The sequence below is a fragment of the Gymnoscopelus microlampas genome, assembly GCF_963454915.1.
Source record: "Gymnoscopelus microlampas genome assembly, chromosome: 22".
Taxonomy (NCBI): domain Eukaryota; kingdom Metazoa; phylum Chordata; class Actinopteri; order Myctophiformes; family Myctophidae; genus Gymnoscopelus; species Gymnoscopelus microlampas.
The window spans coordinates 8,726,365-8,751,000 of NC_139959.1; the positions used below are offsets into that span (position 1 = coordinate 8,726,365).

A 24,636-nucleotide genomic window follows, 5' to 3' on the forward strand; every position below is an offset into this window, starting at 1 on the left:
AGATCTGCTATTTTCAAGCAGCTGACGTATATGTTTGAAGTGCTCATGAGTCATGTGGCCCATAGTTGCTTCTTTTGGGCTTGTTTTCCTAGACCAGTGGTTGCTTGTTTCTCTCACAGAATCTGGCAACGCTGGTAATGACGTTTTTGCTGCACAACTGCCCCTCAATATGATTGTTTACGTCCTAAATGTTACAAAAAACATGAAATCGTTTTGAGAAAAAATAAATGCTGCTATTTGTTCCTAAGCGACTGCAAAAGACTGCTGTTATTTGTTTCAAAAAGCTTTAAAAGAAGGCCAGAACCTTTACAGAACGTGAAATGTGCCTATAACCACATTTCCGGTTCAGAACGGATACGGAAACGTTATGTTTGTTTTCATGTATGTGGACGTGGTGAACATCCGGATGCAGTAGGCGGGATTTTATGAGTGCTAGGAATCAAGAAATTACAAATAATTATTTATTGCTAGAATTGTTCATACATTAGGCATTTAAGTGCCAGAATAATTGATTAGTGGACAAGCAGATCATTTATATAGATCTATTAGATTAAAATAAATAGTTTTGATCGGATCTTTACTACTGTCAATCAAGTCATACGGAAGTAATATGACGTGACGTCACGGGTATACAAAAGTTAAATAAAAGTGTCGTTCTCAACAAATACTCATCGAAAAATTACCAAACTAGTATGTAAATACTCAGAATATTTACAGGTTTTTGTGGGTGGTGGCGTGTGGTCTGGTGCATTTCAAACAAGCTTCTTAGCGCACGTTTTGAAATGCCAATGCATTATCAATGGCCCGCCTGTGACGGCGCAATGTGTCGTCTTTGGACCTCAATGAATGTCTATGAGCGACCGTGGAAGGCACATAATTACGTCGCTGGCGTCCAGCGACGGCATTCGGCTCCGTCGCGGGGTTCTGACAAAAAGGCAACCGGCTACGTTTTCGGAGTGAGACCGTGTTGAAGAAAGACATACAGAAATTGCAAACAGCTCAAAACAAAGCTGCCAGATTAGCTCTACAGTGCTCCAAGCAGACGCATGTAGTAGAAATGCACAAAAATCTATAATAAATGTTGAGAATAGATTACATTCACACACTCTCACCTTTTTCAGAAATGTTTTAACTGACCAAAACCCCCAGTATTTCTTTGACCAGGTAGGATACATAGAGATGAACATACCCATAATGACTAGACAAGCCAGTTCAGGTGATAATGGTAACACTTAAACCAAGAACAAATCTTCTCAAATCTTCTACTATCTATAGAGCTGTAATAGGATGGAACTCATTGCCTAAGTACATAATTAATACAAACACAAAATTCACCTTTAAGAAAAAGTTAAAAGAACACCTGATGCAAACAAGCCTGTACTAATCCCCAGACGCACAACGTTTTATTTTCTAGTGATTTAGTTTTAACACATCGGGTGCCAAACACGGTCTGAACCGTGTGTTTACATAGTGGCGGTTCCGAAGCTTCGGTGCCGTTCACGGTCTGAACCGTGATTTCAGTCTTTTTGTTTTTTTCGTTTTTCTCCACGCAGGCGGGGCTAGAGCAGCTCTGGGAGCACCCATTGTAATCCTGCGAAGGAAGTGCCAGATCGCTCACCGGAAACACTTTTTTTCCCCCCATCCGGTTCCTGTCTATTTCCTACTTTGAAACGCCTATATCTCCGAATCTGTTTCCTGTGGGGAAAAACGGTCATGCGCGATGCGCGATCCCCCCCCGTTGTAACCCGCGAGGGGAATGTTATGGTTCCAGCCTGTAGCTAGGCTCATGGCAGAACATGAATCGATGCTTTTTTTTGCGTGGATTTGCTTGTAACGCACGCGGAAACGTTAAACAGCAAAGCGCAGTCAATGGGGAGAATGCTGGCACCCACGGTAAGTTGTTATGAAAAAATGCTGGCACCCGATGTGTTAATTGTACTACTTGATTGCACTTTTTATTTTTAATTTTCTATTTTTATTTAAGATTATAGTGATTGTAAAGTTGATGTAATTAATGTGTCTGTTAAAATGTTTGTCTGTGTCGGACCCCAGGAAGACTAGCTTTTGTCATGGCAAAAGGTAATGGAGATCCTAATAAACAAAAAACACGGACAGAGCTCCAAATAAGTGATTTGTAAGGAGCACACATACGCACCAACACGGACAGAGCTCCAAATGACTGATGGTAAGGGGCACACATACACACCCACATGGACAGAATCGCAATATATTTAGACACTTGTGGCCACCATGCCCCATGGGCAAGAAAATCAATAACATTAAATACAAACTGTTATGTGGCCGAAAGGCTCGGTGGAAAGTCTCTGACCCGTTTGACCTCTATACCTGTACTGCTGTTAAGAGTTATTTAAGAATACATCTGTGGTGAATGCTAGCCTAATGAGATTTGGTACGGTGGAGAATATTAAAACGCATTGGTGTCTGAACGGCGGGCCATGGGAGATTGATGCGACGACGGGTTTGGTGTAACTGACCTCTTTACTCCAGTCAAAACCTGAGTCATCCATCACCCCGTAGGCCATCGGATCAGACTTCCTGTGGAGCCATAAGATGTGTGTGTGTACGTGTATTAAATACATATATATATCCACACCTGTATATATTATTTATACATACATACGTGTATATTATTTATACATACATACGTATATATTATTTATACATACATACGTATATATTATTTATACATACATACGTTCTGTACATATTATTTATATATTACATATATATACGTTTATTTCATCATCAACATTATCATGACCATTGTCCTTATCACAATTGTTATTTAAAGGAGTAGTTCACCCAAGAAATTACTTATTTTCTATCAATTACACACCCCATGAAGCCTCAGAATTCATGGAGATTTGTTTGCTTTTGTCACATTCCTAAGCCAATAATTTGATGACCGGCGGAGTCTCCGGCAGGAGTCTCTTTGAGTCTCCTACAGACAGATGACCCTTTAAATCACCAGTACTGACGACATCATCACTATCATCACTGTAATTATTATGATCACAATAGCTGATGCATAATTTTTCATCATCATCAACAGCTCAACATCATCATCATAATGAAACTTACAGTAAGTGTGTTTTGGTGTACAAGAGCAGAACACAGATGGCAACTCCAACAATCAGCAGGCCCAGACTGATGGCTATCCCAACATACACTGCATCTGAACAAGAGGCACACGGGTTAGTTAGACCACACAGGCAGGTACTGTATGTGGCACTCAGTGGGGGAAAGTATGTTTATCCAAGTACTGTGCTTAACCACTTAAACCCTTCTACTCCACTACATGTCAGAGGCAAACATTGTACTTTTTTACTCCACTACAATTATTTGACAGCTTTAGTTACTAGTTACTTTTCTTTATTATTAACACAAAATCCATATGCTCAGCACACATCTGCCCCCTCGAAGCATAATTAATTGCGGCCAACACAAACTCACAACATTACGGTCGGCCATGTTGTTCCTTAGTGTCATCGCTGACCACCGCCCAGCGAGACCCAAACACTGCGAGGCGGACAACATTTCGTGTACACCACTTTTGTTACCTTTTATTTCCTCCGAGGTGGAAAGACTGGGGACGCGAGGTTAGTTCCCTTTAGCTGTCAGCACGCTGTGTGTGTGGGTGTGTGTGTGTGTGTGTGGACTACTGCACGCTTTTGTGGGTCTTTGCGAAATCCCGAAGTGGAGTTTATTGGTCATTGGAACGGTGATGCATGTCACCCCTTTGTCAAGTGGGTATTTTCAAACCCTGGAATGGATTTAGGGGAGCATCAGAGTGTTTGTGTTGGAGCGCCTCAGTGCGGCTGCAGAGTTCACGTGCAACCTCTTGCATGCGATGTTTCGCGAGGGTCCAAAAGGGTCCGCGATGTTTGGCGGGGGTCTCGACACTCCCAGGGGACCCGGGGGTCCCCCATATTGAATATCAGTGTTGACACATTTGCGCCAGAAACAAGCAAACACCTTCATGGAAAAAAAAAACAGCCGAAGGGGTCAGCCATGTTCCACAGGGGTCCGCGGGGGTCCCAACACTCCCAGGGGGTCCGCGGACCCCCAGGGGGTCCGGGGACCCCCAGGAAAAAAAAAAAAAAAAATACAACAAAAAAAAACGTTTCTTTTGGAAATTGTTATCGCACGATTTTGGTACCCCGTGCGCGGGGCCCCGTGCACGGCTAGCGGGCCGGACGTCTAGTTCTATACAAGCTCACAACACGTCACATCGCGACGCGTTGTGAGCTTGTAGATCGGCTATTTCTGAAATAATTTCACACATTTTGAAATATCTTTTTTTTTAAAGAGAATTTCTACTACAGTATATATGTACTTTAAGTACATTTTGCTGCCAATGCTTTTGTCCTTTTACGGTAGTGAGTAAGATTTTTTATACAGGACTTTTACTTTTACAGGACGTAACAGAATATTTCCACATTGCTGATATCGTAATATTTTATTTAAGTAAAAACATCTGAGTGGTGGAACTGCAGAGGCATTGGCAGGGTGCACACAGTACCGTACAGTACAGTACAGCACTGTACGGTAAATAATTCCACGAGGACAGGTTTATAGTGCAGGAAAGGGTACTTGTCTTTATTACCTAGCCGTGTGTCTTCTGGCTGCGGTGCTAGCGTGGTAGCGAGAGAGGGCTTCTCCCTCACGTGGCAACGGTTGCCTGTCCATCCTGAATGACACCTGGAGAGAGACAAATGTGATGAGATAGAGAGACACACAGAGAGAGAGAGAGAGATAGGCTGCAGTCTGGGAAGGAGATGAATGTGAGTTTAGTTATGGGGGATTATGCTACAGAAGGCGGTACAGGGTCATAACGTACCAAGCTATCCAACTGATGAATCATATTAAAGCCCTTGTCCCTCCACATACTATATATCCCATGGTGTGGTTTCTCAGAAAGAAAATGATCTCTGTTCAAATAAATGTACACTTATTTTTCTCCACTATTTTTCTCCCTAAAGCTTTTACAGAACATTTTGCTCTTTGCTCTGCTGCCGTTCATTTAGTATTCCATATCCTATGAATTATGCATAGTTTTGATCCTCCAAAATGTGGGTAATGCAGAATATCCACAGACCCGATTGTAGTTGTAAAACTCTATTTTAATGTTTTTTGGAGACAGGTATGCTTCAAAAATAGAATTTTGGGGGGAGTGGGTCTTTAAATCACAGACTCACTCTTTCCCTCTCTCTCTCTGTTGCTCTCTCAATTCCTATCATGAACCTCCAGCATAGAAAAAGGATGGGCACCGAAAAAAAGATCCATTAATTCATTCAAGCAATTTTTTTGGCGCCCCCTGAAAAAAAGCTCCATCTCTGTGAGAACTCTCCAGCTGAGCCAGGGAGCCTCGCTCTGTTCCAAACCCACATCTGTTCAATATCAGCCTGATTTCTGACCAACATGCAAAGAGAAAGACCTTCTAATGTGAAACACACACACACACACACACACACACACACACACACACACACACGCTCAGCCTCACACTGACTGCAGGGAGGGAGGAGCCATTTCCATATACCCATTCAGTCAGGGGTCGGGGATACATATTGTGTGGCCAGCTGGCCTTGGATGGGGGTGAGGGGGGTGCTGTTCACCAGGTTCTCCCTCACTCCAGGTTCGTCGCTGATAGATATTTTCATAATAATCATTTGTCTAGTATCATATTTTAGTCTAACTCAGCCTAGCTCCATATTTCTTCTCACTGTCAAACTGACATGTTTCAACCACGAGTCAGGGCTTTGCTGTATCTGTGTGACCTACCAATCTTATGATTTTATTAAGTTCGAGGTTGTACGGAACTAATCCTAGTATCAGTTCTCTCCTTTCCTGTAGAGACTGCATGTGTTTTGAGTTGTACAGAGCACAGGCCCTCCAAGGTCACTGATTATCTCTGAAGGAATACAAGAACAGCTCATTGGAGTTAACTTGACCATCTATGACAAAGCAACAACACCTCCAGCGACGCCGGTCAGAGCCGAGGTCAACGTGTTGTTTGAGACGTTGTTTGTCCAAGATAAAATGTCACACCGTCAGCTTGCCATCTTCTCTCTCAACCTACGAGCGAGGCTCCAAATGACAGAGCCGATTCTCAGTTCTATGTAATGTGGGTTTATAAGTTCTATTCATATTGTTAATGTGTTCAACTAATTAATCATTCAATTGAATAGATGATGTATATTCTTCTCCTTATGTGTGCAGGAGCCAGAGACTGCATATTAGGTGGTTTGTTATCGTTACAGCTACAGATGTTTACATAGTTTCCTTATCTCTAAGTCCAGCAGAAGCTTGCTGTCTCTGTATCCTCTGCTCTGCCTGCTAACTTCAAGTACTGAGTACTCATAGAGTACTTCCTAAGCCCTGCCTCCTGCTTAACTGTATCTCCTGTCTCATGTTGCTATATAAACCAATGTAAAAGTATTTGTACTCCAGAAATGATTCAGGTCAAGCTGTACATTGCTCCTTGCGCAAGTAAAAAGAAGGAGATCTCCGTTGTGTCTGTGTCTATCTTATTCCAATGTGTGATCTGAGCCTAAGGTGTTTGTAAAATGATAAAGCAATCTATCATTACAATGGTCCCTCGAGCCTGGATGTCAGAGCTGTTCCAAGAAGAGTAAGAAGGAAGACGCCGCTGGAAAAGTCTGCAGCCAGGACCCGGATCCTGAAAAAATCCTGGAGCGTTGAATTCGCCTCCAGGCCGGTGGTCATCTCGTCTTATCATCTGCTCTTCAAGGAACGGCCGACGGCATTTGAACGCTCATCACACAACTATAAGATAACACGTAAGTGAGACACAAAAGTTGTCTATCTGCGTGCATATAGACATAGGCCTAAGCACTGAATAAGCAGTGAAATCTTAGGATATTTTGCTTGTTTTAGAAGCAACAGAGTGATTTATTTCCTGCAAATTGTATACTGTAGTGTGTATGAAATCACAGATATTGACAGACGTGCGTCATCACTATGTGTATCCAAAACGCGATCTGAGTGAGTTATCCGGGTCTAACGATTTTCTCTCCGCGGTCATCACTATGTGAGTGAGCCGTGAGCACTTTTCCGGATCATCTTCTAGAATAACCCACGAGGTATCTATATTCAGTCTAAATCTAGAATAACCCCCATTTCATTCTAAGGGGTGTTCGGTCTAGATTGGATGAGAGTACTCTTGGGTGTTCGATGAGAAATCCGTTGGAACGTGGTGAAACTGAATGTGTTTATATTGTATGTTTGTGCTTAATATTACTAAAAGATCCTCACTACCGTGAGCACCTTTCCGGAGAAATCCGTTGGAACGTGGTGATAGTGTATATTAAGAGGTGTTATTAAGGAATGTGTGAAGTGCGATTCAACCAGTATACAGCAGTGTAAATAACGCTCGAAATAAGTATGAATGATAATCACGGTGGTTGAGAGACGAGGTCTGTTTGGGACAGTCGCGTGGACTGGTGATTTCTGTATGAATCTATGAATGAGAGTACAGTGAATGTGTGTGGGGATCCCCAGGGAATATGTGTATGTTCCTGTAGAAGCCTATGAGAGATTGTGAGGAATGTTCAGTGGAATATATGTGAATGAGAGAGAGAGAGAGAGAGACTAAGTGCGTGATTTGGACAGTTATACAGACTGTTTAAAGACTAATGAGTGGATCTGCCTCTCTTTGTGTGACTGTGAATGAATGAGTTTTTCAGTGTCTGTGTATGTCCTCACGAGTATAGGAATACAAGTGAATGTGTGTGTGTGAGGACTGCATGTGTGTGCCGAGCAGAGAGAGATAGCGACTGCTTGAGAGTGTGGAAAAGTAACTGAGTACATTTACTCAGATACTGTACTCAAGCGTGCGTGTATGCAAGATGGGAGAGAAAGCCCCTTACCTGTTTACAGTAGCCAGTCTAAAGCAAAGTTTTATGCATGAATAAAAGCCCCAAATCGTATTACATTCATAATTAGACTTCCCAGGGAGCAGTGTTGTTGGAAAATAGAGATAAATATATAAGCCACACATATATCTATTTCCTTTTTAATCGTTGCAAATGGCATACTGGTCTCCTCGCAGTACCCCTAATCATAGGCAATTATTAGCGCGCTCTCAGGCGTGGACAATGCCCAGCACCGGGATGCGATATGCAGGTCCTCCTGTGCGTGATTATTCGGTCCCTTTCAAGCATGCAGGATATGACAAGAGATCATGGGGATTTAATCGACATCTACCCATCCTATTAATGGGAGACAGCAATTTGGCTAGAATACCGAGTATTCCTTATTTTAACATGCAAGTCGAAAGTTTCGCGGGAGGGAATTTTCATAATGTATGTGAAATGATCAAGAGGTCCCATAGAGATGTACATGCAGAGATACTGGTCTTATCTTTAGGCATTAATAGTAAAGACCAACCAGATCTGCTACGTAATAATGCACTGTTGGACGCTTTACATCTCAGTGCCAGGGAAACGTTTCCAAATGCAATCATCTATATGCCCTTGCTAAATTATTCCACATCACTGAGTTGGCTACAGCAAGAAAGTCTCTTATCCCTTAATTTGTTCATCGAAACAAACTATCGGCACCTGACACCAATCCCAGCGCGTGATTTTCAGACAGTGGGAGATCATGTACATTGGACTCCAAATACCGCTATGAGTATACTTAATCACTGGGCGTTACAGCTTCAGATGTAGTTTACTGTATAAACCATTCTCAAGAGTGTGAGTGTGAAAGTGACTGAGTACATTTACTCAAGTACTGTACTTAAGTATCACATACGTGTGTGGGGAAGAAGTGACAGAATGGTGACTGAGCAAATGAGTAACTCCCAGAGAGTAAAGTATTTTTGTGGTTGGTATGAATGAGTTACAGCGAACAGTTGAAATGAGTGTATGTTGGAAAGTAATTGAGTACATTTACTCAAGTACTGTACTTAAATGCCAACCAATAGGGTTGCTGTGTGGTACTGTGTGTGTGGGTGTTTAGAGGAGTCTGTGTGCACGTGTGTGTGCGGGCTGTGTGCTAACAGAGAGACAGAAAGACAGTGATGAAGTAAAAAAAAAAAAAACATCACAAAAGGCCATAAGTTCTAGTGATATTTAGGAGCCCTTATCAGTGAAGTTTGTGCAGTTAAAGCTATTAACCAGCTCCCATATAAGGCCCATTTTTCTGTTACAAGCCCTTTGTCTAAACTCAAATGTTAAAGATGTGTTATGACTTCTGTTCTGTTGCGGTGACATTACATTGAATTAAGGCCTGTGGGTGGTTTACTCTGGAAGAGTGATCAAAGTAACATGGGCCTTTGCTTAATGATATTGAGCTCATTGCGGTAGAATATGAAGTTTTTAGTAAATTAGCGAAGCGAAGTGAACCTTAAGTATTAAGAGGGATTAGTTCCAAGTACCCCAAGCTAGGAATGTGCACTGCAGGGTCAAGGGGCATTACTGTCCAGAGAAGAAGCGTAGAGGTTTGTGTGTCGTGTCCTGGAGTGGGGGTTGAGGTTGCAAGCTACTGCAGGGCTGCAAGTCTGAATCCGCTGTGCCATGGAGTGGCTCACAAACTTTAAGTTTATTAAAACTATATTCAATATTTTTGTTTTGATTTAAAAATAGTTAAAAGACTTAAGCGAAGATAGCTCTACTTTTGTAAGTGACATTTGTGTCTTAACTAGCAATGGAAATCTTTTTCCAAAAGATGGCAGATCTACAAGCTGTAGAGCAGTTGTTGATTTTAAGAAATACTCAATAATGAAAAGTATCATAAGTATTAGAAGACTTATGTAAAGTTACCCTATGTCAAAACTGACACTTCGTACATGTTTGAGAATCAGTAGTATTCATAGTTTTGGCCCTTTCCCTCTCCACATGTAAGAAACTAGAGTATTTCTACTCAAATTGTGGAGTATATCATGTGAAGACATTCTAATCTCAGCCTGCAAGATGTTATGGGTAGAGCAGTGACTACCTCGTCCCAAGCCCATGGGAACGCTTATATAAAAACAATAGCAAAGGAAGCGAGTTCAGTTCTCATGGAACTTATCTTTCATTTGTTGTGTCTTGATACTAGTGTGTCAAATTCCTATATTTGAAGTACCCAAGCAGTGTTATAAGGCGATTGTTTTATTTTTTTATTTTTTTATAATTATAGTGTCTTAATGCAGTAATTGAAATATATTGAACCAATCATCTGAGTAATGGTTCAACAGGAGGGATAGTTGAAGATTATGAAGCATATTCACACTATATTCACACTATATTCACACTTATATTTTAAAAATTCTGGTAAAAGCCATACACTGTAAAAATGAATTTGAAGACGTTACAAAGGTCAAAAGAACTAGTAAGCTGCCAAGATTTTATCTCTTCCACAGGAACGATGGGACTGCTTATGGTGATGCTGACCAGGTCATCAAGTGTGAACTGAACTCTCCGTGCTAGGAGGGTCCAGGCCCGGGTCACGTCAACATGCCAACTGCTGTGAGATGCAGTCCCTGGTCAACATGTCACCTGATGTGAGACGTGTGGTTTGTCCAATCCACACAAAAACATTCGCAAGTTGGTGCAAACATCATCGAACATTACGTAAGAAGGTGAAGAAGGCCGGCTTGTGGGGTGGAGTCTCACATATAGAGTGATATTAGGCCCTAACCGGTGAAGAATCCACTTAGAATAGTACCCCCTCCCTCACCTGATTACACTTAAAAGGACGATGCACCACACTTGTTTTTATTTTTATATTTTCCTATCTATGTTATTGTATATTTTTCTATGTATCTTTTGTCTCTATTATTAAAAGTTAAGCAGGGGAAGGCTAAAGCTAAGATAATTATGATTGTTATGTTGCATATATATATGTCTACATCCTACATTTCCTGTTGCAGTTAACTGGTAGTAAGTAAGTGCCTCGAATCCAAAATAGTGAGTGCGCCTTGGGGGTCAATGCTATTTGCCGTGCAAAACGTATGATCAGTTTTAAGCACATAAATAAGAGCTTTTATGTCACTCTGAAGCGGACTAAGTATGAAGTGTGAGGAGGTAAATGCATATCATGGAGTGTAAATGTGTTAGTGTGGAATGAGGGCGCATTTAAGACAACCTCCGAAGGGAGGGGCGGGATAACCGACCAAACGGTCATCATCTGGGCTAAGCCACACCCTAACATGCCATCAAACCCTCTCCGAAGCCACATACTAATGATGCCATCAAAACACCGTGACACCACTGGGGATCCAGTGGTCCTGGTGAGAAGTACTTTTCGAACAAGTACCTGTTGTGTTTACATTTCAGATGACATTAATGCTAAGGAGGCCAATAACGCGATGTCCAATCTACGTGCCCTTCAGAAAGCTATGAATGGTAACATCACCATAAGGGGTGGTTTTTCTTGGTTAATGGGAGGGGGTTGGATTCAAGCTCTGTGCAAATTTGAAACAATGGTACTCTGTGCTTTGGTGCTGTTTCGCGTGTTATCGGTCTGTGTGATCCCGTGCATCAGGACCTTAGTGAAACGCATGGTTGCTGACACGTTCGTTCAAACGTATACTGCGGTATCCCAGACTGGGCAAGACTTAAAAGATGACGGGAATGTGTTCTCCCTTCGAAGCCTTTATGATGAAAATGACACAGACATTTAAGCTCTGTTAATATTTGAAAATGAATTGTCAGTTCATAATGGTCAAATTAATGATACAAACGGTTGAAGGTTATTAAGTGTTACAACCACTGCTCACAAGAAAGCCACACATTCTGAGAGTGATAATGTCCTTTTTCCTATCCGTGGGTTTTTTCAGCATTATCTACAATCGTTTATATCATTATTGATCAGGATCAATTGACATTCTAATAGTCTCATCATGTGCCCTGATAACAGCTTTGTGCTATGCTCTGTATGACAAAGTGCGAAAAGCGGATAGCTTAAGTACCAAGGCCACTGAAAGCAAAAGAGGCAAGTGATTCCTGTTATGATGTCCATTTTGAAAAAGCGGAAAACAAGAAGAATGTGAAGATTAATAAATTTGATCAACAGGAGGGAAATGACAGAGCCGATTCTCAGTTCTATGTAATGTGGGTTTATAAGTTCTATTCATATTGTTAATGTGTTCAACTAATTAATCATTCAATTGAATAGATGATGTATATTCTTCTCCTTATGTGTGCAGGAGCCAGAGACTGCATATTAGGTGGTTTGTTATCGTTACAGCTACAGATGTTTACATAGTTTCCTTATCTCTAAGTCCAGCAGAAGCTTGCTGTCTCTGTATCCTCTGCTCTGCCTGCTAACTTCAAGTACTGAGTACTCATAGAGTACTTCCTAAGCCCTGCCTCCTGCTTAACTGTATCTCCTGTCTCATGTTGCTATATAAACCAATGTAAAAGTATTTGTACTCCAGAAATGATTCAGGTCAAGCTGTACATTGCTCCTTGCGCAAGTAAAAAGAAGGAGATCTCCGTTGTGTCTGTGTCTATCTTATTCCAATGTGTGATCTGAGCCTAAGGTGTTTGTAAAATGATAAAGCAATCTATCACTCCTCACGGCCAGATGTCATCGTCAGAGCTGATAACTTCATTTGTGTCTAACTATTGTGATCATTGACTGTTTAGTCAGAGAGAGATATTTTGCTGTACGGTGCCTCGTGTATTGATTGCTTGATTCTCTTAATACAATGTCAACTTTTTAATTTGAGAACTAGCCTGTGTCTGTCTTTGATTTCGTCTCATCCTTTTTACACTGGGTTTTCAGCTGTTTAACTACAAATAGTTTTAATTAACATAGAGCAGGATTTACGACCCTTATCAGCTCCATTATCAGCTCCATCAGTCGCTTTGTCTTGGGGACCACCAGGAGGTTGGCATCACCAGAAACCGAGGGACCCCAAAATCGGGACGCCAGGTTGGAAGTGGTTAATACTGAGATAGAGATGCCGTCCACTAGAGATGTACCCATACCTATTTTCCTTCCCGATACCGATTACAATACCCATAACTTGCGTATCGGTTGATACAGAGTACCGGCGATCATGATAACAGTGTGTAATGTTAAAAAAATCCAGGACAATGGTTCTCAAAGTGGGGTCCAGGGACATTCTGGGTTCCTTGAGGGGGTTCCAAATGGACCCTCCCAGGTCTGTAACTCTGGGAGTGTACAAATGGAACCAAATGGACCCGTACACTCTCAAGAGTTATGGGGGTCCTTGAGATTAAAAACTTTGAGAACCACTTATCTAGGAATAAATACAAAATGTATAAATGTATATAAAACAGTAGTGCAACAACAACTGAGGCATTCAAAATACAAAATAATTGATGACTGTATCGTCATAGATTAATTACATGGTATGAGAAGGCATACACTAACTTGCCGATACCGATACCAGTATTTTAGACAGTATCGGCAGCTTTTCCGATACTGGTATCGGTAGTGGTGTTTTGGTCGCTATACGGGACACCACGGCGTTCCACTGGATACTTTTCAAGCGCACCGCAAAGGTACAGTTTGGCCAAGTACCCAAATGGCTACTTTGCATAACGGGTTTACCGGTGCGTGCGTGTGCATGTGAGGTCATTAAAATACAGTTCCCCTGAAAAAACAATCACCATTACCACCACTGTATCGGAAGAACTCTACCGTCCACCACACAGGCCTCATGTTCCACTACAGCTATAGCTATCAGCACCGGAGCTGCCACCACCAGCAGCAGCTCACCACAACACACACAGTGGCGAAGACCCCCGTTAAATAATGACTGGAGCAGTGGTGGTGTGGTGGGGAATGCTGCTGGAAACTAATAAAACAGGGAATCAAAGAGGAGGAGATTGAATGAGAGAATGATAGCGGTGCAAGGAAAATATTTCTGCAAGGAAATACCACCGCCCCCCCCCCCCCCCCCCTAGAGTTTGACAGTTCATGGGTAAAAATATTTTTGTAACGCTTTCCCACTCTACGATTTCCCATAATGAGAAGATTTTCATTTTAACATGACACTTTAAATGGGATTGTGGGAAAAGACCATGTAGATGCAGTATACAGTGCCGTATAATGCAGTTTGTCAGGTGGCTTTGAAGAGCATCCTCAAAAAATAAACACACACTGTAATGTAGATATAGGGAGACAGAGATGTTAAATCCTCACGAGCCCATGATGACATTAGCAGATGAATCCACACATATCATATTTTCAGTGGCAACTTTCATGTCCTATTCGGGATTCCAACATTTCAACGGGGGACTCTTTGGGAATTTTAATGCAATATCTCATGTCAACCAGTAGTGGTCCTACACAACTACAGGATCTGAATGTCTCAACAGAAGAGCAGGGAGACCAACTTCAACCGCCACAGTTGTGTTAATTAAATCGTATTAACATACTCTACCTTTTATTCACTAATTAAAGCTATGGATTTCGGCTTCAAGCACTTGAACCCCATCAATCATATTCTGGGGGGAACATCAGCCAAAAATAGCAGATCTACATACTCACATCTTTGGTGAAGAGATTTGGTGGAAAAAAGCGGTCGAAGTACAGTTGCAACTCAGGTCCGTTTTACGAATCAAGGAGATTTAATTGGTTGACATTTGTAATGGAATATCATAATCAGTTAGAAAAACATTCTGAACTGCACTGCAATTTATGGCAAACGTTGAAGCCAGCGAGACCCATTTCAATGACTCTGTCCAAGCTGTTTGGGGAAAGGAGAGCCGAGTCCTCTCTGCATGCGTACAATGGCCATGCCAGCTACAGAACAGCCTCCGTTTGGAATGGGCTGAGCTTAATCTAATGTACGGGGCTTTGTGGTCTCCAGCCAGAGACCATTGAGAGTGGGAGCAGCACTTAAATATTGACATGCAGCCTCCAGCGCTGCACGGGTGTGCACTGGGTGGATAAACGAAGGCAGAGCTGGGCCCGTTTTTATGCTGCGGAGAGGAGAGGGGATAAGCTGACATTCCCCCCATGGTCTGTGAAGCGTGTCTTCTCCAGGGAAAGAAACAGGACTGATGGGATTTCCATGTTTTAATTCAAAACCAAAGAGAGAGAGAGGATGGGTAGAGAGGAGGAGACAGAGCATTTATCTTTGTCCCTGCATGCTTTCAGTGTGTGTGTGTGTGTGTGTGTGTGTGTGTGTGTGTGTGTGTGTGTGCGTGCGTGCGTGCGTGCGTGCGTGCGTGCGTGTGTTGTTTACATTCTGTAAACTTGTTTGAATCCATGCACTGACGCACATGTTATTTCGAGTATGTATGGCATCAAGAAGCAACTGAAAAATATTTGGGCCTTGTATTTTATAAATGTGGACTAAAATAAAGGAGTGTGTGTGTGTGTGTGTGTGTGTGTGTGTGTGTGTGTGTGTGTGTGGGGTATACGTACAGTAGGTGGCCAGTGACTTTGACCAGTTTCACTTTCAAAACCTTTGCATCATGCATGTCACACAAACAGAATGCGATGCGTTTTGTCGACATAACATGTTTTTTCATATAGAGTCCTATCCACAAACCCACAATGTAACTTCCACAATCCACATTATCAAAACCATTGGCGTCGTGTGCCGCATTCTGTTTGTGTGACATGCATGATGCAAAGGTTTTGAAAGTGAAACTGGTCAAAGTCACCGGCCACCTACCGTATGTCAATGGCATGTGTTACAAAAACGTGCCGGCACGTGCGCTAGCACAGCGGGTGTTTGTGCTGTGTACTACGTGTGACTGCAGGGTGGCTGACTCACGTGCAAACAGGCCCGTGCCTCTCAACGCTGCATGAGCCACGATCCAGGCAGTACGACGGAGGACATTCTGTAAAGACATCAAAAGGGAGATTTTTTTTATTTTTTCCTTTTTACATCTAGCACGGACACAATTTTACATCTGCCGACGTGTCAAAAGTGACACTCCAGACTGAAGGAGAGAGACACTCCGAAGCACACGCCATCAGACGGGGAAGCAATGAAGCCAAGCTATTTCATTTCCACCCCTGTCTGGTCCTTCCTCTCCCTTCTGTGGGCTCAGGCTGTCCATCACTCCTCACCTGAGACAAGGGAGAAGACGTCAGAGCCGCCGAGGCAGTGGAGTGGTACCTCTGTGAAGCATCATGACACCCCATCTGGTAGGCAGGGAAATAATACTGCATTGTGGCAAAACACAACACTCTGCAACGTCTCACGCACTAAGTTCTTTGGATAACTATACTGTCAGCAAGCACTGTACATAAACTCATGAATATGTTTTTTTTTTTTCCCTCCTGTCTTCTCCAAGGAAGGAAAGGGAAGTCACACATAGCCAGGCAGAGAAAAAGGATAATGTTCCACACAGAGGCGTATGATGGAAAAACAAAAAAACACACACAATCCAGGCTGTTATTTGCGACTGCACAATAAAGGGTTGTCCGCAACAGGAACGATAACTACACCGATAAATATAAATATATAGTTTTAAAGCTCTTTCTAAGTCAAGTGGATGGCAGAGCCCACAACGGAACTATAACGACAACAATGTGGTGAATGATTTGATGAACAATAGAAACATTGACGGTGCGCCACGCTCAACACCTGGCACACGTTCAACATGTTTACGGAACGTTATCGTTCATCCGTGAGGATGCTCACATCATTTTGTTGTAGTTATAGTTACTGTTATATAATTATAATCATTGGCGTGGCTGGCCCATAAGACTTTGTGCAGACATCCTCCTTCTGTCTGAAATAATGTGCTCAGTAAAATCTGGGTCCATTTATTTTTATTTTATTTCACTTTTAACACTCTGGATTTTGTAGTGCTTTCTCAGTCGGTTGCTTGGTTTTAAGAGTGCAGATTTAGTCCTGACTCCACTCTCCCATTATCCTAATCTCTGTTTACCTGGGTTGTCTCAATGGTTTGTTTAATAATAATGAAAACATGCCATAATCAGAATCACTATAAAACTCTTTCAACTCTTTCATAATGTTAACTGAGGGTGAGCTGGAAAATCAAATCAAATGGGTGGTTCGGACCTCATTCTAAAGAGGCAGGAAAGGTGCGGTTTTAAGAGTGTAGTGTTTCTGGCATGCACGCAGTGACCTACGTAAGAGCTGTGTGCTTTGAAGGCATAATAGCTCTTAAAATGTCTTCAGTGCCACAGCTTGTCACTGGGCAGACAGGGAGCATTTCGCTAAGTGTCGTACAATAGAGACAGGAAACAAGCTGGTGTCAACCGAGCCATTCTGTCTTCAAAGTGTAATTTAGTCACAGGCTTGTCCCGCTATAATTTGGACACGCCTGGTGTAACGGCTTAAAAAAGCATGCGTTAAGCTTTCATCTCTTTTTTAAAAGGATTATTGTTTTTAATTGCAAAACGGTGGCCCTTTCTGCACACCATGGAAGAAAGACAAAGCTGAACCATTGTCTTTTCAATAGATGTCAAGAGAGAGGTTACAGCAATCCTTTAAATAAAGCAAAATGTTAAATGAAACAATTTCTGGTTAGGACCACAGATGGACTACAGGTGAAAATGATTAAATACAATTGAAAGGCACAGATGGAGCATGAGAGTTAGAACAGTACAGTGTAATACTCACAGGCTTCATACAGGTCTTATCCAATGGGTCACTTAAGCGTTGCACATGTTTTTCAAGGTGAGTAGACATAACCAGTGGTGGAAAGTAATTAAGTACATGTACTCAAGTACTGCACTTAAGCACAATTTTGAGGTACTTTTATTTTCCAATTTTCAATACTTTTACTCCACTACATCGCAGAGGCAAATATTATACTTTTACTCCATTACTATTATTTGAAAACTTTAGTTACTAGTTACTTTGTAGATTATTATTATTATTACAAAACCTACATTACCCACTTCAGCCCTATATTCATTTTGGCCATTTGAAAAATTGTGAAATGGGACATTCTGCATAATGAGTACTTATTTTTTGGTACTGTAAGTATATGTTGATGCCAATACTTTTGTACTTTTACTATTATAGAAGTACAAGTAGAAGTATTGATACTTCTACTTGTAAAGAAATGTGAAAAGAAATGTGAGTACTTTTCCCACCACTGCATAAAACAGGAACACATGCCATGACATGGAGCGGAGGCAAACAAGCGGTAAGTGAAAACATGTTACCATAGCAGCTAGACTCGTCTGGACGGAAGGCTAGGCAGTCGGCAGAGTGGTCACAGCGCTTCTGAAGTGGAACACAGCTAGATGTAGCCTCACACACCAGCTCTCCCAGCTCACACTGGATCAGCGCTGATGCGGAGGAAAACGAGAGAGAAATGAGAAACAAGGACAAAGAGAGAGAGAAACAGAACGGTGTGTGTGTGTATACTGTATATGGATCGTGTACATGCATTATGTCCATAAATCAGGCGTCTTCAACGTTTTTCAGCCCAAGGACCCCTTAGCTGACAGAGAGATGAAGCAGGGACCCCCACTACATATTGTATAAAATTGCGTTTCAGATTAACTTTTTCATAGATTTCATAGATAGATTCATACACTTGTTTGACAGTACTACCACTGATCGGTGGTGTTGGACTCATGTTAATGTGTATTTTCAAACATTTATTAAACTGTCAATAATTTGTAAACTTGACCTTTCACTCTGTACTTGGTCTGCTCTTTTCCCCCCTCTAAACCAAACCTCTTTGCCGAAAATAGCCGAGCTACAAGCTCACAACGCCTCGGAGCGAGAGGCCTTGTGAGCTTGTAGATCTGCTATTTTCGGCAAATTTTACCCTCAGAATAGGGTTCAAGTGGTTAATGTAAAAACGGGACCCCCTGATGAGGACCCCTGTCGTGAATCATCGCAATGCATTATTTAAAAGCAACTGGCAGTTCTCATATGGTCAAAAATCTAATGCTTTGACCTTTCATCAACCCATACTTAAATATTAATAAAGTATTTATTTATTTTGGGAGGGGGTAACACTCGCTCTCCACAGGGGGTACAGTAGTAGCTGCACCAATACACTGAATCCATGCCCAATGCACAGCGCTGCCAGCTCTTAATTCGTCTCGGTTCAGGAGATGAACAGGAGCAATAAATGAAAATGTGATTCCACAAGAGGGTAGATCGCTTCCTCACAGCAAAACACGTGCAGTGGTTCTCAACCAGTGGTCCCGGGACCACCAGTGGTCCTTGAGGGGGTTGCAGGGGGTCCCCCCCTTTATCCATATATATATATATACGTTGGCTTTTCAAGCTCACAGCGCGCCACTTTGTGCTGCGCTGCAAGCTTGTATATCTGCTATTTTTGAACATTTTCGAAAAATCTTGTAGAATTTTGCATTTTTTTAACACAAACTTCTCTTCTGGGTGTCCCTGGCACAAAACATTTTCAGGTGGGGGTCCGCGGCCAAATGTATATCAATTTAGGGGTCCTTGGCATGAAAAAGGTTGAAAACCACTGGCCTAGAGCAAACCTGATGATCAACTTGCACTGGTAAATTGGAAAACAAAAGAGGAAGCAATTCAGCGTTCTTGTAAATGCTAGACTACTGAACACACAACGCTAGACTACTGAACACACAACGCTAGACTACTGAACACACAACGCTAGACTACTGAACACACAACGCTAGACTACTGAACACACAACGCTAGACTACTGAACACACAACGCTAGACTACTGAACACACACACACGCACACACACAAGAACATAAGAACTAACTTACGACAGGCATATTCATCCTCCCCCTCAGGGCAGTCGGGGACGCCGTCGCAGCGCAGCACGGCGGGGAGGCAGCTGTAGTTGGAACACTGGTACTGGTCGAGGTTGCAGTGGTCTTGGGGCGGGATGGTGCCGGGCACCGCGGTGGGACAGTAGCCCTCGTCGGAGAGGTCGGCGCAGTCGGGCTCCCCGTCGCACCTCCAGCTCTGCGGGACACACTGGAAGGAGTAGACACACTGGAAGTGGTCCGCGCTACACGTCAGGGGCTGGGGGGTCACGGGGCCTGCGGGCCAACATAAGCAAAGGAGAGTTGTTTTTTTAAAAGATATTGTTTGGGGCTTTTCTGCCTTTATTTGGATAGTACAGTGGAGATGTGACAGGAAACAGGGAGAGACAGACAGGGAGTGATACGCAGCAAAGGTCGTCGGTAGGCCTGTCACAATTACTACATAATTACCTAATCGCAATCATTTAAAACAAATTGTGTAAATAGCAGATCTACAAGCTCAAAACGTATCGCGATGCGACGCGTTTTGAGCTTGTAGATCGGCTATTTCCACTATTAAAAGAGTAGTTTTTTTGTTGTTTTTGTCGCATTTCTGAGCCAATAATTTGATGATAATAATAATGACTCTAATGTATCCGGTAGGAGACACAAAGGAGTCTCCTTTGTCATTAGAGCCTATATATGGTATGTGCCTTAACCGCTAAGCCATCGGCAGTCTTGAGACGCTATGCATGTACTGTGGATACACCCATCCACACAGTGCACACCTCGCACATGCACACTCTCGCGCACATGCAAACATATCCAACACACCAAACAGAGACTGCTCAAGTGCACATGTTTAATCCCACTTAAATTAGTTTATTGGTCCAGCGGCACTGTGAGAATTCTTGAAAAATAATGAATTCATTACCTTGTGTGTTTGACTGTGTGTGTGTGTGTGTGTGTGTGTGTGTGTGTGTGTGTGTGTGTGTGTGTGTGTGTGTGTGTGTGTGTGTGTGTGTGTGTGTGTGCGTGCGTGCGTGCGTGCGTGCGTGCGTGCGTGCGTGCGTGCGTGCGTGCGTGCGTGCGTGCGTGCGTGTGTGCATGTGTGTGTGCGTGGACGCAAGCGTAGTCAGCATGTGTGTGTGTGTGTGTGTGTGTAAAATGAACAAACAGAGCCTCTGTGTTGGCAGAGATCTCTCTTCAGTGTGGAGGGAGGTGGATGCTAGGTGTCTGCAGTAGAAGCTAGTCAGAGAGGTGGAGGGAGGTGGATGCTAGGTGTCTGCAGTAGAAGCTAGTCAGAGAGGTGGAGGGAGGTGGATGCTAGGTGTCTGCAGTAGAAGCTAGTCAGAGAGGTGGAGGGAGGTGGATGCTAGGTGTCTGCAGTAGAAGCTAGTCAGAGAGGTGGAGGGAGGTGGATGCTAGGTGTCTGCAGTAGAAGCTAGTCAGAGAGGTGGAGGGAGGTGGATGCTAGGTGTCTGCAGTAGAAGCTAGTCAGAGAGGTGGAGGGAGGTGGATGCTAGGTGTCTGCAGTAGAAGCTAGTCAGAGAGGTGGAGGGAGGTGGATGCTAGGTGTCTGCAGTAGAAGCTAGTCAGAGAGGTGGAGGGAGGTGGATGCTAGGTGTCTGCAGTAGAAGCTAGTCAGAGAGGTGGAGGGAGGTGGATGCTAGGTGTCTGCCAAATATACAAGTCAGAGGGCAGAGGGACGTGGATGCTAGGTGTCTGCAGTAGAAGCTAGTCAGAGAGGTGGAGGGAGGTGGATGCTAGGTGTCTGCAGTAGAAGCTAGTCAGAGAGGTGGAGGGAGGTGGATGCTAGGTGTCTGCCAAATATACAAGTCAGAGGGCAGAGGGACGTGGATGCTAGGTGTCTGCAGTAGAAGCTAGTCAGAGAGGTGGAGGGAGGTGGATGCTAGGTGTCTGCCAAAGATGCAAGTCAGAGGGCAGAGGGAGGTGGATGCTAGGTGTCTGCCAAAGATGCAAGTCAGAGGGCAGAGGGAGGTGGATGCTAGGTGTCTGCCAAAGAATCAATTCAGAGGGAGGGTGCAAGGCAGAAGGGAGGTGGAGTTGAATTGTGCGTGCGTGCGTGTGCGTGAATCTGGGGTATGGGACACTGTACTGCACATATGTGTGTGTGCGCACATACTGTATATATATGTGTGTGTGTGTGTGTGTGTGTGTGTGTGTGTGTGTGTGTGTGCGCGCGCGTGCATGTGCGTGCGTGTGTGTGCGTGTGTGAGCGAGTGTGGAAACAACACAATATAAAAGTAATTGCTTTTGTGCCCCATTGCGATCTGTGGTGTTCCCCTGGGGCACTGACCCACACATTGCACAGTGGATTCATGTGGGGCAGGCAGAGGAAGCAGCAGCAGGCTCCATTATCTCACCGCACCCAGCCACCCCCGAGCCTCAGCCGAATACAGAGACAACACTAGTGGGAAATCCTGAGTGATCATTTAATCCTGAGAGTGTAAAATTCAGCGTGCATTTTTACCAGTGGTGGACATATACCCAAGTAAATACTCAAGTATTCAAAAGTACAAATTACTAAGTACATTGTAAAAATGGCAGATCTACAAGCCCACGTTGTGGGCTTGTAGATCTGCCATTTTCACTGTATTTGAAATTGGGCTTAAGTGGTTAATTAAGAATATATTTTTGTAAGTTTCAGTCCTAGGAGTCCCTTCCTAGAATTGTAGTCAAAAGTACAATATTTCTAATTGAAATGTAGTGGAGTGCAGTCTTGAGCTTGCAAAAAACAAAAACAAACTTAGTGACTTTTTACACTCAAAGAACAACACTCAAGGTTTTACAGTGAAGGAAGGTGGAGGGGGGTGCATAGACAAATGAGTCTAAATAGAAGGCAAATGGAAAATCAAGGTAAACACGCGAGATGAAAAAAACAAGCGATCGCATCAAGTCAGCGGTGCATAGCATCCCTCCTACCATACACTCTGTGATGTATGAGATGTCATCAACATAGCATACCTCCTACCATACACTCTGTGGTGTATGAGATGTCATCCATATAACATACCTCCTACCATACACTCTGTGGTGTATGAGATGTCATCCATATAACATACCTCCTACCATACATTCTGTGATGTATGAGATGTCATCCATATAACATACCTCCTACCATACATTCTGTGATGTATGAGATGTCATCCATATAACATACCTCCTACCATACACTCTGTGATGTATGAGATGTCATCAACATAGCATCCCTCCTACCATACACTCTGTGATGTATGAGATGTCATCCATATAACATACCTCCTACCATACACTCTGTGGTGTATGAGATGTAATCCATATAACATACCTCCTACCATACACTCTGTGATGTATGAGATGTCATCCATATAACATACCTCCTACCATACACTCTGTGGTGTATGAGATGTAATCAACATAGCATACCTCCTACCATACACTATGTGGTGTATGAGATGTCATCAACATAGCATACCTCCTACCATACACTATGTGGTGTATGAGATGTCATCAACATAGCATACCTCCTACCATACACTCTGTGGTGTATGAGATGTCATCAACATAGCATACCTCCTACCATACACTATGTGGTGTATGAGATGTCATCAACATAGCATACCTCCTACCATACACTCTGTGGTGTATGAGATGTAATCCATATAACATACCTCCTACCATACACTCTGTGGTGTATGAGATGTCATCCATATAACATACCTCCTACCATACATTCTGTGGTGTATGAGATGTCATCAACATAGCATACCTCCTACCATACACTCTGTGGTGTATGAGATGTCATCCATAGAACATACCTCCTACCATACACTATGTGGTGTATGAGATGTCATCAACATAGCATACCTCCTACCATACACTCTGTGGTGTATGAGATGTCATCCATATAACATACCTCCTACCATACACTCTGTGGTGTATGAGATGTCATCCATATAACATACCTCCTACCATACACTCTGTGGTGTATGAGATGTCATCAACATAGCATACCTCCTACCATACACTATGTGGTGTATGAGATGTCATCAACATAGCATACCTCCTACCATACACTCTGTGGTGTATGAGATGTCATCAACATAGCATACCTCCTACCATACACTCTGTGGTGTATGAGATGTCATCCAGGGCGATGTCCGTCCACATGTCCCCCCCGACCTCGGCCTCGAAGGTCACTCGGAAGGGTGCCGGGTTGGACAAGATGACTTTGGCGTAGGTCCACTGGTTGCCACGGTTGCCGCTGGCCGCCCACATCAGCAGGCTGGTGCCGCTGGGTCCGAGCGTATAGACCTGGTGGACAGGAAGAGACGCAGTGAATCATCAAGAGTCACGCAGTCATGGATACTTTGATTCTACAAACTACGGTTAAAGAGTTAGAGGCCGAAACGTAAAGTGGGCTATTATAGCGCCACCATGAGGCCGACTAGTGTAATAATCTTTTTCTATATGGGCAACTGGACTATGAACCTTTCCTCCAAGTGTTGTAACTGTAGCCCTTACGGGTTTTGAGAGAAAAATACTTGAATGGGAGTTTTTGCATATTCCCATTCAAGTCAATGGGAAAATGTATTCACAAATAAATTTATATAAATTAAACTATACAACATATCGCTTAGCAAAATTGAAGCACACAATTCCCGATGAAGCCGGTCGATTTGACACATGGCTTGAGTGTATGCCGTCAAAACTGTGGGAGGAGTTCTATAGTGTATTATATAGTGTATATAGTGTATTTGTGTGGTTGCCCAAAAGGGCAACCACACTAATACGTTAATACGTTTTAATACGTTTAAAAAGTGCAAGTACAGTAAAATAATTATTATACTGCTTGTGAACAGTGCCAAGGCAAATGTTAAATATCGTTGCTGTCGGGCAGAAACCTCGTATCTCCATATCTAAATTTGTATTTGTATGTTTTTTTCGTAAATGAATGCCCTACTTCATCATACAAGAGTGTCA

At 43.0% G+C, this 24,636-nt stretch overlaps 1 protein-coding gene across 1 annotated transcript in view; it reads right to left on the reverse strand.

The window, feature by feature from the left end:
- malrd1 (MAM and LDL receptor class A domain containing 1) overlaps positions 1 to 24,636 on the reverse strand; it is a gene marked incomplete at its 5' end in the record, with an annotated part of 113,797 nt that overhangs the window by 23,029 nt on the left and 66,132 nt on the right. Inside the window, 7 exons of the mRNA XM_084048744.1 lie at positions 2,496 to 2,556; positions 3,103 to 3,196; positions 4,628 to 4,722; positions 15,737 to 15,803; positions 18,112 to 18,237; positions 19,669 to 19,947; positions 23,766 to 23,967. Coding sequence (XP_083904870.1) covers positions 2,496 to 2,556; positions 3,103 to 3,196; positions 4,628 to 4,722; positions 15,737 to 15,803; positions 18,112 to 18,237; positions 19,669 to 19,947; positions 23,766 to 23,967 — 924 coding nt within the window. The remainder of the gene's footprint in view (positions 1 to 2,495; positions 2,557 to 3,102; positions 3,197 to 4,627; positions 4,723 to 15,736; positions 15,804 to 18,111; positions 18,238 to 19,668; positions 19,948 to 23,765; positions 23,968 to 24,636) is intronic.